Raw genomic sequence first — 14,779 nt, forward strand, 5'->3', positions numbered from 1 at the left:
AAGGATGAAGGAATGCCAATTTCACCAGAAGAACCTTTAAAAGGAATGTACAAATGAATGTGAGCTATCCAGCCAGTTAGTCAAAGTGCTATAAAGTGAGTGTGACTTCTTCTGGATCTATTTCCTCTATCCATCCATCCATCCCTCCATCTTCTATACCGCTTAATCCTTTTCAGGGTCACGGGGAACCTGGAGCCTATCCCTGGGAGCATCGGGCACAAGGTGGGGTACACCCTGGACAGGGTGCCAGTCCCTATTTCCTCTAGCAGAGCAAAAATAAACTGATCATTTTATGTCCATATTGTGTCCAAAATATCACTTACTTCATATTAATTTCTTTTGTATAAAAGCAATATCGCACTCACAATCATGCTGCTGTACTGAATGTCTGGATTGTATTGTTGAATAAATGCACGAAAGATTGTTCATGAAAACCTTCCTTAGTGGATGGTAAACTCATACTTATGTGAAATCAACATTTATAATGTGTGTACCAATCCTGTGTATAGTGTCTATATTGTGCACAGTGTGTGGTCTGGTATTTCTTGTTTTGACTCTGAACATCAAAAAGTGAGGACTAAAACTAAAAGTAAGCGACACCTTTTTGAAAAGCCTACTGTAAGGATGAAGTGTCATCTGTGCATAAACACACACTTCGTCACCCTCTCAGGTGCTCATCGCCAGGTGTTGTGGACTGAACCATGGACTGAACCATTTCAGGTGGCCCTGAAAATAAGTGCATATCCAGTACTGTGTCTCCCACTGAAAAGTGGTGTAAGGTGTGTAAGATAGTGATAGTAAATCAATTAAAAAAAAATAAATAAATATTGCGACACAAAAAGTAGTTCAACAAAGCATGTTATAATATAGTGCACTCACAGCGCTATTCAGACTATTCTTTTTGCCTACTGATGCAAATAGTTTACATAGTTTGAGCACTAGACAGTTACTGATAAAGTACTTCTGCCATTTCAGAACACAAGTTACAATGCCCAGCATTTCAAACAGATTTCTGTGTTAGAGAATGTTTCAGCAGTCTGTTGAGAAAATTTATGAGGTTGGGGATCTGTGCAAGTGGAGCCTCACTGTACACTGTACTGATATTATTGTAAAGGTTCTAGGGGAACATTACATTTGCCACATTACATCAAGGGGAACATTACATCAGCCACAATCTCCAAACAAAAAGTCCTTTGATGATGTCATGGCATTTTGTGTGAAATATAATTAAATAATGATTTGCTTACAATGGAGCTAAGATGCAAGGAAAGGAAGTAAGGAAAGGAAATGAGGATGCACAAATAAGAAATGATAAGCACCCTGGTCACGGGCTGGAAGACGGAAGGGCGAGGAAACTTGGAAGCATCAGTTTGGTTATTGAAAAGCAGCCCGGTCTTTAGTGTCTATTACCAAACGCTATCATTTTGTCCCTCGGTGCCTTCCGTACTACATCCAAGTGAACAGTTGTGTGTGCGCGCGCGGTTTTGTTGCATTTCGCGGGAGCAGCAATCACACCGCGCGCTCAGACACAAGTCTGATTAAAAGTTCACTCATTTCTAAAACAAAATGAGTTTGTGGGTTGATAAGTACAGACCAACGTCTCTGGCGAAGCTGGACTATCACAAAGAACAAGCAAATCAGCTCAAAAGTCTGGTAAGGACTGCACAAAGCTCGGTACATTACTAGTTAGCTAGGATGTTAGCCAGCTTGTGTATGTTCTGTAACAAGCCGAGAGATAAAACATCAGTTGTGTACATGTAAACCGCTGCTTCCACGGAATAACAAGTTCATTGTTCCGGGACTAGCAATTAAGAACAGAAAATAGTATGAACTAATTAGATGGCTGTAATACCAAAGTGTACCGGGGTTTTCTGACATTAACAAACTAACTAGACAGTTTAAACTCCGTGAGTTCAGACTCCCCAGCTGTATAATAAACATCCACTTAGACACAGAAGGCGCGTGCTTCTGCATATGCTTTGGGATAAAACACAATTACTATGCTACAGAGAGACAGACTTTTTTTATTTTGTTATGCCCAGTTAAAACTTTATAGTTACAGCTTGAACAAGCATACAAAAATGCTTCACATATTAAACAAATAAACAAATCTGCATTGCATGTGGTCAGTGTCACATACAATCATTTAATGTGTAAATTAATAGTGAGGTTGGGGTAAAATTAGTAGAAAGTTTTGCTTTCTTATTTCGAATAATACATTATATAGATTGAATAATTAAAGTACATAAATCTCATAAGTTAAAACCTTGAAGACAAAAAAACCTACAAAAGAAAGGTTTTCTTGTGATGAATGTGACAACAAATCAGTAATATATATTTGTCTTCTTGTAAAATTATAGTCGTGTATTGGCAAGATTTGTATTAAGACTCTTGTTAAGGAATTGCACAATTTCCCTCTGAGAATGAGAAGTATAAGAATTTATACAAAATATATGTTCAGTATTTCCCCAGATCTCTTTAGAAAATGAATTGTACAATCCCAATTCCAAAAAAGTTGGGATGCTGTGTAAAATGTAAATAAAAACAAAACACAATGATTTGCAAATCTCATAACCCCATATGTTATTCACAATAGAACAGAGGAAACGTTTCAAATGTTTAAAGTGAGTAAATGTACCATTTTAAGAAAAAAAAAAACAGGTAATTTTGATTTTGGTGGCCGCAACACTTCTCAAAGTTGGGACAGGGCAACAAAAGGCTGGAGAAGTAAGTGTTACTAAAAATAAACAGCCAGAGGTTCCCCCGTCCCAACTTTTTTGAGACGTGTTGCGGCCATCAAATTCAAAATTGCCTTATTTTTTTCCTTAAAATGGTAAATTAACTCAGTTTAAACATTTGATATGTTTTCTATGTTCTGCTGTGAATAACATATGGGGTTATGAGATTTGCAAATCATTGCATTCTGTTTTTCTTTACATTCTACACAGTGTCCCAACTTTTTTTGGAATTGGGGTTGTACTTGCTATTTAATTTAAACCTAAAACAAAAAATTGTTTTAAAACATTAAATTGTCTTTCACTTGATAATTCTGTGTATCACCTTAAAAGAAACATCATTACTTTTCTTACTTATACAATGACGATTAAATACTTACACAAATGAAGGACAGTAAAATGTGACCAGAGCATATGAAACCTTATTAACATTCAATTTTCTGACCATTTTGTTGGAACATTTTCCTTTAAAAAGTTCAAAATCAAGTACATGTATAGAGCATGAGACATTTTTATGTATATCTTTATAATTAATGTTATTGTTGCAAATGACCATAAGTGTGCTTTCTTCCTATAATGTTTCATACAGGTACAATGTGGTGATTTCCCGCACCTGCTTGTTTATGGTCCATCGGGCGCTGGCAAAAAGACCCGAATTATGTGTCTCCTCCGTGAGCTGTATGGTGCTGGGGTGGAGAAGCTCCGGATTGAACACCAGTCCATTGTAGTAAGCACTATCATTATGTTCTGAAAACTCCTTTCAGAGGTATTAAATGCTTGGGGAAGTCTCCAGTGATTAAATCTGTACGCTAGAAATGATAGGTTTAATAATTTCAGCACCAGTTTTTGATTATTGCATTGATAAATATTTCCCCATACAGGCTCCATCTAAAAAAAAGATTGAAATCAACACAATTGCAAGTAACTACCATTTGGAGGTGAATCCAAGGTAAGCTGCCACATACTGTGGGTGCTATTATTTTAACTGAGTCACATTTCTCAATATTTTGACTGGTACCTGACCCATTGGTGTGTCTGGGTTTGTAGTGATGCAGGGAACAGTGACCGTGTCGTCATCCAAGAGCTAATCAAAACAGTGGCTCAGTCACAGCAGATACAATCCAGCACGCAGAGAGAGTTCAAAGGTCAGTAAAGATTTTCATTTTGTTTACATTCAACATAAGTTGTATATGCTTGTATGTTTATCACTATTGGCTGCACACATGTACTACTTATCTGTATTCTTACCCTTTGTTACTCTCCAGTGTGTCGTCATGATTTTAACAGTGCCTGAATATCTGTAAAGGTTTCTAATTTTTTTTTTTTTGCAGTGTTTGTAAGTGCAGAATGCCTCATGTTCTTCTTTTAACTGCAGTGGTTCTTCTGACGGAGGTGGACCGGCTCACCAAAGACGCGCAACATGCCCTGCGCCGTACCATGGAGAAGTACATGGGCACCTGTCGCCTCATCCTGTGCTGCAACTCCACCTCTAAAGTGATTTCTCCCATCAGGAGCAGGTGCCTGGCTGTAAGAGTGCCACTGCCAAGCACTGAGGAGGTAGCTACACTAACCCCTCAAACCATATCATATATAACACAGGCTTTTTTGTTTGATAGTGAGGTAATTGGAAAGCCAGACAGATATGCCCCATGGAAATAGGATTTTTTAAATTATTTTTATTTATTTATTTATTTTTCTTGTGTGTATGACATTTGGGCAAGCAAACATTTGATCCTCTATGAAACAGTGCCTATTAATAAAGGTGATATACTGTATCAGTGTATCAGTATACTGTATCTTCTATTGGAGGAGCTTGTCCACTTTTAAGAATCTACCTGTCCCTTTTGTCCCAACCTCTCCTGCACTATTGCCGCATACACTGCTCCTGATGCCATATATCTGGTGCTCAATAAATAACTAATAAAATTAAATGCATTGTAAATTTATGAATTTATTTTCAATGTATATTTGTGTAGTCCTAATTTTGTATTTAAAAAAATTTCAATAGCCTATTTTCATGATATATTCCTAAATGTCAGTTTCCACTTTCTTTCACGTACCCCCAAGTACCCTTTGGTGTACGCGTACCCCTATTTGAGAACCACTGCTCTAGACAGACAAATCAGAGTTGTTTGGCCACAGTAACAGAAGACATGTTTGGTGTTGACCAAAGACAGCTTTTCAGGAGAAGCACCTCATACCTACTGTGGAGCACAGTGGTGGAAATGTTATGGTTTGGGGTTGCTTCACTGCCTCAGGGACTGGACCGGTTGCATTCATTGATTCAACTATGAATTCTGCATCACATCTAAGAATGCTTGAAGATAATGTCAGGCCATATGTCCAAAAGATGAAGTTGAACTGAAAGTGGACTTTTCAACAGGATAATGATCCTGAGCACACTAGCAAATCCACCAAGGAATGGATCAAAAAGAAGAAATGGAGGGTTATGGAATAGTCTAGTCAAAGCTTGGATTTTAATACCATTGAAATGTTATGGGGGATTTGAAACTGGCAGTACATGCAAGAAAACCCTCAAACATCTTGTAACTGAAAGAATATTGCAGGGAAGAGTGGTCCAAAATACCAGCAAGCCTGGTGGACAATTATGCAAAACGCCTTCAAAAAGTTATTTCTGCTAAAAGGGGCAATACTAGCTTCTGACGCCAAGGGTGTACTTACTTTTTCCACAGAAGAATATCACATCTATTGATATTTCTGTTGAATAAATGATTGAAAAAATAAGTTTCCTTGTGGGTTTTGTTCAAGTATATCAACTTTATTAATAGGTACTGTTTCAAAGATAATCAAATGCTTGCTTGTCCAAATATTTTCTATATATATATATATATATATATATATATATATATATATATATATATATATATATATATATATATATATATATATATATATATTAATTAAAAAAAAAACCCGTTTCCATGGGGTGTACTTATTTTTTTCACTAGACTAGCTGAGTGACTCAAATTAGGCTAAAATCTAGGTGGCTATGAATATCTGCTTCAACACGGCTGCACTTCATGTTAATGCAGCTTCTTGAAAGTTTATCAATTGTGAGAGGCCATGAAAACTGAAAGGAACAACACATCCATGTGTAAAAGCTGTCTCCAAAGAAAGCTATTCCATATTAACTTATGTTGCATATTGTTCAATCTTTACTTAACTTATGTAAAGTTCACTTTTTTCATTGTTAAATTAATGAAAGCGGTCATTTAGTGTTTTCATCACTGGATCTCTTGACATCCCTATTTCATCATTGTACACCAGTATAGTTTAACTTCAGCACATCATGCAGTTACAGCCTGCTGGAGGTTAGAAGGCAGCTGGCTGACCACTGAAAGGTTTTGTGTGTGTGACCTTTCAGTTCATTCACTATTTCAGGTGTGCAGTGTTCTGATGAGTGTGTGCAAAAAGGAAGGGCTTATTCTCCCAACTGAGCTGGCCAAACGGATCGCCGAGAAGTCAGGCCGCAACCTTCGCAAAGCTCTTCTCATGTGTGAGGCCTGTCGAGTGCAACAGTGAGTGATGGCCAATGACTATGACAGGGGCAAGACTGCATGCAGATCTTTTGTTGTGAAACAGAGTTATGTACAGTGATGTGAAAAAAGTATTTGGTTTTTTCTGTTTTTGTGTATACATCATACTAAATTGTTTTAGATCTTCAAATAAAATACAACATAAAGGCAACCTGAGTAAACACACAATATAGATTTTATTTTTTATTGAAGCCAAAAAGGTATTGAATAACTTATCACCAATGTGAAAAACGAATTGCCCCCTTAAACTTAATATCTGGTTGTGCCACCTTTAGCAGCAATAACTACAACCAAATATTTCCAATAGCTGTAGTTATCGGAAGCTGGTTCCTTAGGTGAAATTAAAAGAAGTAACTTCACTTACTTCTTGGTCTAGGACTTACTCCTATGCTTTGGATCACTCGGTGCGTTTACATGGACAACAATAATCCAATATTAACCCGATTAAGACAATACTCTGATTAAGAAACTACCATGTAAACAGCAATTTTTAATTACCTTAATCCGATTAAAGTCATACTCGAAGTAAACACAAATCGAATTAAGACGTGGAGTATTCCTGTTTTAGTCGCATTATCGACGTGTATTACAAACATGTTAACACCTTAATCATATTATTAACGTCGTGTGAGAGTTTTCACCGCATTTTGCAACAGGACACGATCACACACGGCAGTGCTCAACTGTTTCACGGCAAACGAGTGCACGGCTGCGTCCCAAACCACGGACTTGCCTACTATAGGCCTGTAGTAGACGAAATACATGTATTTCGGCTACTATATAGTAGGTAAGTATGCGATTTGGGACGCAGCCCATGGTTTCAAGCAGTCGTCTATTTGCACATACAGCATTCAATTCAATTTTATTTGTATAGTGCTTTTTACAATAGACATTGTCTCAAATCAGCTTTACAGAAACATATAAACACGGTATACAGATTTTAAATGTGCGAATTTATCCCATTTGAGCAAGCCGGTCGCGACGGTGGCAAGGAAAAACTCCCTAAGATGTTAAGTGGAAGAAACCTTGAGAGGAACCAGACTCAGAAGGGAACCCATCCTCATCTGGGTAACAACAGATAGTATAAAAAGTTCATTATGGTTTCATATGAAGTCTGTTTGGCCGTAGGACCAGCCGTAGTCCCAGCAATCTGGAATTGGAGTAGATGAGAGCTCTATCCAGCGGTAGGACATCCGAAACAGATCAGGCAGGTCCGGAGAGCAGAAAGGATCAGGATCTCTAGTATCTCCATAAAATCATGTGTGGCTCGATAGAAGGAGAGAGGGAGAGAAGAGATTGTTAGGACTGTGCTTAGTGTAACAGAAAGTCTAGTCATGGTAGGCTTGAGTAAACAGATACAGTATCTCTCAAAAGTGAGTACACCCCTCACATTTTTGTAAATATTTGATTATATCTTTTAATGTGACAACACTGAAGAAATGACACTTTGCTACAATGTAAAGTAGTGAGTGTACAACTTGTATAACAGTGTAAATTTGCTGTCCCCTCAAAATAACTCAGCACACAGCCATTAATGTCTAAACCGCTGGCAACAAAAGTGAGTACACCCCTAAATGAAAATGTCCAAATTGGGCCCAAAGTGTCAATATTTTGTGTGGCCACCATTATTTTCCAGCACTGCCTTAACCCTCTTGGGCATGGAGTTCACCAGAGCTTCACAGGTTGCCAATGGAGTCCTCTACTACTCCTCCATGACGACATCATGGAGCTGGTGGATGTTAGAGACCTTGTTCTCCTCCACCTTCCGTTTGAGGATGCCCCACAGATGCTCAATAGGGTTTAGGCCTGGAGACATGCTTGGCCAGTCCATCACCTTCACCGTCAGCTTCTTTAGCAAGGCAGTGGTCGTCTTGGAGGTGTGTTTGGGGTCGTTATCTTGCTGGAATACTGCATACTGATCATGCTCGGCTTCAGTATGTCACAGTGCATGTTGGCATTCATGGTTCCCTCAAAGAACTGTAGCTTCCCAGGACCGGCAGCACTCATGCAGTCCCAGACCATGACACTCCCACCACCATACTTGACTGTAGGCAGGACACACTTTTCTTTGTACTCCTCACCTGGTTGCTGCCACACATGCTTGACACAATCTGAACCAAATAAGTTTGTCTTGGTCTCATCAGACCACAGGACATGGTTCCAGTAATCCATGTCCTTAGTCTGCTTGTCTTCAGCAAACTGTTTGCGGGCTTTCTTGTGCATCATCTTTAGAAGAGGCTTCTGGGATGACAGCCATGCATACCAATTTGATGCAGTGTGCGGCGTATGGTCTGAGCACTGACAGGCTGACCCCCCACCCCTTCAACCTCTGCAGCAATGCTGGCAGCACTCATACGTCTATTTCCCAAAGACAACCTCTGGATATGATGCTGAGCACGTGCACTCAACTTCTTTAGTTGATGATGGTGAGGCCTGTTCTGAGTGGAACCTGTCCTGTTAAACCGCTGTATGGTCTTGGCCACCGTGCGGCGGCTCAGTGTCAGGGTCTTGGCAATCTTCTTATAGCCTAGGCCATCTTTTTGAGCAACAATTCTTTTTTTCAGATCCTCAGAGAGTTCTTTGCCATGAGGTGCCATGTTGAAATTCCAGTGACCAGTATGAGGGAGTGTGAGAGTGATGACACCAAATGTAACACACCTGCTCCCCATTCACACCTGAGACCTTGTAACATGGTAAATGGTGCACTTATATAGCCCTTTTATCCAAAGCGCTTTACACTGGTTCTCATTCACACACACAAACTCGCACACCAATGCTAGCAGAGCTGCCATGCAAGGCGCTAGCTTGCCATGTGAGGGGTGTACTCACTTTTGTGAGATACTGTATGTTTTCAGCCTAGACTTAAACACTGAGACTCTGTCTGAATCCAGAACACTAATTGGAAGACTGTTCCATAACTGTGGGGCTCTATAAGAGAAAGCTCTTCCCCCCTGCTTTAGCCTTTGCTATTCGAGGTACTGTCAAATAGCCTGCACCTTTTGCTCTAAGTAGGCATAGCAGATCATAGAAAACCAAAAGTTCGCTTGGATACTGTGACACGAGACCGTTTAGTGCTGTATAAGTCAATAATAGTATGTTATAATTAATGCGTGATTTCACTGGGAGCCAGTGCAGTGTTAAGATCGGGGTGATGTGGTCGTATCTTCTGGTTGTAGTAAGGACTCTAGCAGCTGCATTCTGGACTAACTGGAGTTTGTTTATGCTCCTACTGGAACGTCCATACAGTAAGGCATTGCAGTAATCTAGTCTAGAGGTGACGAAAGCATGAACTAATTTTTCTGCATCATGTAGTGACAATATATTTATTATCTCAGAAATATTTCTGAGTTGAAAGAAGGCTATCCTAGTAATATTATCTACATTAGCATCAAATGATAGACTGGAATCAATAATTACTTCAAGGTCTTTTACTACTGCACATGACGAAACAGAAAGTCCATCCAGAGTTACTGTGTGATCAGAAAGCTTACTTCTAGCTACATGTGGTCCTAGTAGAAGTACTTCTGTCTTATCAGAATTAAGTAAAAGGAAGTTAATTAGCATCCAACGTCTAATGTCCTTTACACATTCCTCAACTTTACTAAGCTGCTGTCTGTCATCTGGCTTTGCTGAAACATACAGCTGTGTATCGTCAGCATAACGGTGGAAGCTAATTCCATGTTTATCAATAATTTGACCTAGAGGTAGCATATATAAAGTAAAAAGCAGTGGGCCTAAAACAGAACCTTGTGGAACACCAAATTTAACCTCGGCATGCATGGAGAAGTCGCCATTTACATCTACAAACTGATAACGATTGATCAAATAGGACCTGAGCCAGGAGAGGACTGTTCCCTTAATTCCAACAATATTTTCTAATCTATCAAGGAGAATAGTATGATCTGTAGTATCAAAAGCTGCACTAAGGTCGAGTAATACAAGCAACGAGACACAACTCTGATCAGAGGCCAGTAGTAGGTCGTTTACTACTTTAACTAACGCTGTCTCTGTGCTATGATGAGGCCTAAACCTCGACTGATACATTTCATGAATGTTGTTCCTATGTAGGTACGAGCATAGCTGCTGTGCTACAACATTTTTCTAAGATCTTGGAGAAAAGGGGGAGATTTGATATAGGTCTATAGCTGGACAGTTGAGAGGGGTCAAGGTCAGGTTTTTTAATCAGGGGTTTAATAACTGCTAATTTAAATGATTTAGGTACATAGCCAGTGCTAAGGGAAGAATTGATTATATTTAGAAGCGTTTCAATTACTTCAGGACAAATCTGTTTAAAGAAACATGTAGGTAAGGGATCGAGTATGCACGTTGATGATTTTTCTGAAGAGATTAATTAAGTTAGTTCGGTCTCTCTAAGGTGAGTAAAACATTCTAAACATTGATCAGATATTGCTATAGGCATATGCATATAGGCCTATATGCATCTATAGGGTTAATTATAATACTGTCTGGTTTTAATTTAATAGCCTGAATTTCACATCTAATATTTTCAACTTTACCAATAAAAATTCATGAAATATTCGATGCTATGTAGTGATTGTGTGCCTATTTCTGTAGTGGTTTTGTTCCTAGTTAATTTTGCTACAGTGTTGAATAGAAATCTCAAATTGTTTTTGTTATCTCCTATTAAGGTGCAGGGAGAGACTTTTCTAGCATCACTAAGAGATTTTCTATAGTTCACTAGGCTCTCCTTCCATGCTGTTGGAAATACTATCAGTTTGGTTTAACGCCATTTACGTTCAAATTGTCAATTGGTCTGTTTTAAGGTACGCGTTTTATCGTTATACCAGGATGCTAGCTTTTACTCTCTAATTAATTTTCTTTTGAGTAGAGCCACTCTATCAAGCGTGTACCGGAGCATTGACTCTAAGACAAATAATTGGGGAAAAAAACCCAGAATGAAAATAATTAACCGCATTTGAAGCGTTCGTAAAAATTTTAAATAAAAACACCCAAAACTGTATACGGCACCATAACAAAGACGAACTGTATGTTGATACTGGAAATTCCGGAGAGACGTCGGACGGTGTGGCGCGGTGACGTAATGACGCGTGCTGTTAATCAAACTATGTTCTATAACATGTAAAACAGGTACATGAAAGGAGTATTCTAAAAGCGACTCATGTAAACACCTTAATCACAATATTGTCTTACTCAGAGTAAGTTCAATAATTAGATTACTGCTGTCCATGTAAACCTAGTCATTGTCTTGCTGCATAATCCAGTTGTGCTTGAGTTTCAACTTACAGTCTGAAGACTAGACATTCTCCTTTAGTATTTTCTGGTAAAGAGCAGAATTCATGATTCCCTCAATTATTGCAAGTTGTCCAGGCCCTGAAGCAGCAAAGCATCCCCACACCATCACACTTCCACCACCATGCTTGACTGTAGGTATATACTTTTTATGGAAACTGGTGTTTGGTAATGGGACCCCTGTCTTCCAAACAGTTCCACTTTTGACTCCTTAATCCACAGAACATTCTCCCAAAAGTTTTGAGGATCATCAAAGTGAGTTTTGGCAAAATTCAGACAAGCCTTAATGTTCTTCTGGGTTAGCAGTGACAAGAGAGGCCTGTAGGTCCTTTAATATTGTGCTTGGGTCATTTGTGACTTCCTGGATGAGTCGTTGCTGTGCTCTTGGAGGAATTTTGGAAGGTTGGCTACTTCTGGGAAGGTTTACCACTGTGCCGAGTTTTTCCATTTGGAGATGATGGTGGTCATTTGGAGTCACAGGTCCTTTGAAATAGCATTGTAACCCTTTCTAGACTGATGTATTTCAATCATAGTGTGTAACTGGGTTAGACCTTTTAACCAACCTCATGCTGTTGAAAAAGTTCTATTTAAGTGTTGATTTGATTGAACAGGGTTTGCAGTAATCAGGCCTGGTTGCGTCTAGTCCAGCTGAACCCCATTATGAATGCAATTTCATAGGTTTGGGGAATTAGTACTATAGGGCAAATGCATTTTCACACAGGCCCAGTTGGTATTGGATAACTTTTTTGCTTCAATAAATAACATCATATAAACTGTATTTTGTGTTTATTCAGGTTGCCTTTATTTTATCTTAGATTTTGTTTTAATTTCTGAAACAATTTAGTATGAGAGAGACACAAAAACAGAAGAAATCACGATACAAATACTTTATCACAGCATTGTATCTCTCTCAACATGTAACTTTTTTTAATCAAAGGAAACTGTAGACATCATTTGTGTATATAAACAGTACCTGCTGCAGGGAAAAACAGCTGATCCTGTTTTGTACCTGTCTTCAGGTATCCTTTTTCTGCAGATCAGGACATCCCTGAAACAGACTGGGAAGTGTACCTCAGAGAGACGGCTAACGCCATCGTCAACCAGCAGAGCCCACAAAGGTTAGTACTGTATGTCTAGGTGTGGTGTCTCACTACCAAGCCAATTTGGGCTCTTCGAACAATTACAACTATAGGGTGTTAAAGTATCCAGGTGTGGACAAATGATAAATTCATTAGCTAGCCCTCTATCCAAGTAAAAGTTGCCCAGAAACCTAACTGACTATGCTAAAAAGTGAAGGCTAACATAGTGTAATAACACATGACCAGGCCAGTTAAGTGCATTAATACAGACAAAGGGAAACAAATTAGTAAATGATCATGTAGCACATCATATTTGCCTGAAACAACAACAAATCATTGGCTAATGGTGTTCTGCCCTCGCATTGCACGTCAAGGATATTATTCGAGTCAGGGTAGTCAGTCAGTGTTTGCAGTTGTGTTTTACAGCTGCTTTTTACTATGAGCTTTGGTCTTAATGACTGAATGTTTACCTTGTTATGGGTATTATGTAATTAATTGATAGAAATCTTAATTTGTTCACTTCTTTCAAGACTTTTGGAGGTTCGGGCAAGACTTTATGAACTATTAACTCACTGTATTCCAGCAGAAATCATCATGAAGGTATAGTCTGATTATATTACACTCTCTTATGTGCTCACCAGTTCAGAGCTGCTTAAACCCATTTAAAGTAATTTTCTTCAAGTCAGTTAAATTTGCAGTCATTTTGTGTCTCTTGACTGTGCAGGGGCTTGTGTGTGAGCTGCTCAGTAACTGTGATGGCCATCTAAAACCTGAGGTGGCACAAATGGCAGCCTATTATGAACACAGACTACAGTTGGGCAGCAAAGCCATTTACCACCTGGAGGCCTTCGTGGCAAAGTTCATGGCCATCTATAAGAAGTTTATGGAGGATGGACTCGACAACTTCATGTTCTGATTTCTCTGTCATCTTTCTATATTTTTGTTTTGGCTCTAAAATATCTGCAGGTTTTCTTTGTATTAAACATAACATTTATTAAGATTTTCACATGGTTCATGTTTGTGTTCATGTTAACACGTAATGTATTTTATACAGACAAGTTGGTAAATATGGGGGCGGGAGAGTTTGGGTGAAAACTTTTTAGTGTAGTCTTTTTGTCATGCCTCAAAAATTTTAATATCCATGTGAAAGTGCGATTGATCTTTTTTCTACTTTTAGTGGAGTGCAGAACATCTTTATTATTTTTTCCATGTAAGATTTCACAAAATATAACACCTAACAAAATTTCAACACATTTTTCATGTAATAAATTCAATACAGATATTCACAGTTTTCTCTATAAAATATAGAAGCTAATACATATCAAGACCATTCTATAACCACTGGCAAAAATGATGGAATCGCCACTATTAGAGTATGTTCACCTGGCTTTTTTTTTTTTAACTTCCTAGCAAATAAACAAGTCACAGATATGATACAAAACAATGTTTGTTTAATAGCTGAACATTCTGGCTTCGTGCAGTTAAATTGAATTGTTTTCATAAATGGCATATTTTTTTGAGATCAAGTAGAGTAAACAATTATGGAATCACTCAATGTTGAGGAAAAATTATGGAATCACCTTGCAATTTGCATTTCTAAAACAAATACCAGCACAAGTCTAAAAATGCAAATTAGTCTGCAGTTAAAAGTGAGTGCTTACATTCCTAACCTTGGACTTTTTGAAAGGAAACATGGCTCCAACAAGAAAGAATGGAAAGGATTATAAAACTCCTTCAAGAATGAAATCCAACAAGGAGTGTGGCAAAAGATGAGTCTAAAATCGGGTGCAAGTATAAACAAAACGGGAAGGTTATAATAGGAAAACCTACAGCTAGACCAAGGAAGATGGCGAACGTCAGGATGCCTTGAAAATATAAAATACACAACAAACAAAATGGGTGAAAACAGAAGTCAATGTTTGTAACAGAACTGTAAGAAATTGGCTAAATGAAATGGGATCTATGTATAGAAAAGCCAAATGAAATCCAGCACTAACATCTAAACAGAAGAAAACAAGGTTACGGTGGGCTAAAGAGAAGCAATCATGGAGTGTGGATGACTGGAGGAAAGTGATATCAGTGATGAATCACAAATCTGCATTGGCCAAGGAGATGATTCTGCAACTTTTGTCTGGTG

The 14,779-nt window shown here is 38.4% G+C and overlaps 1 protein-coding gene across 1 annotated transcript; it reads left to right on the top strand.

Annotated features, from left to right (window-relative positions):
- The first annotated feature begins 984 nt into the window (after nt 1–984).
- rfc3 (replication factor C (activator 1) 3) lies at nt 985–13,646 on the top strand. The gene is made up of 9 exons (XM_053645432.1): nt 985–1,653; nt 3,325–3,462; nt 3,617–3,684; nt 3,783–3,880; nt 4,111–4,292; nt 6,138–6,274; nt 12,583–12,681; nt 13,173–13,242; nt 13,367–13,646. The coding sequence occupies exons 1-9, from the start codon at nt 1,567–1,569 to the stop codon at nt 13,556–13,558; spliced, it is 1,071 nt and encodes a 356-aa protein (XP_053501407.1). The 5' UTR covers nt 985–1,566; the 3' UTR covers nt 13,559–13,646.
- Nucleotides 13,647–14,779: the final 1,133 nt, after the last annotated feature.

This window comes from Ictalurus furcatus, chromosome 16, assembly GCF_023375685.1.
Source record: "Ictalurus furcatus strain D&B chromosome 16, Billie_1.0, whole genome shotgun sequence".
NCBI lineage: Eukaryota > Metazoa > Chordata > Actinopteri > Siluriformes > Ictaluridae > Ictalurus > Ictalurus furcatus.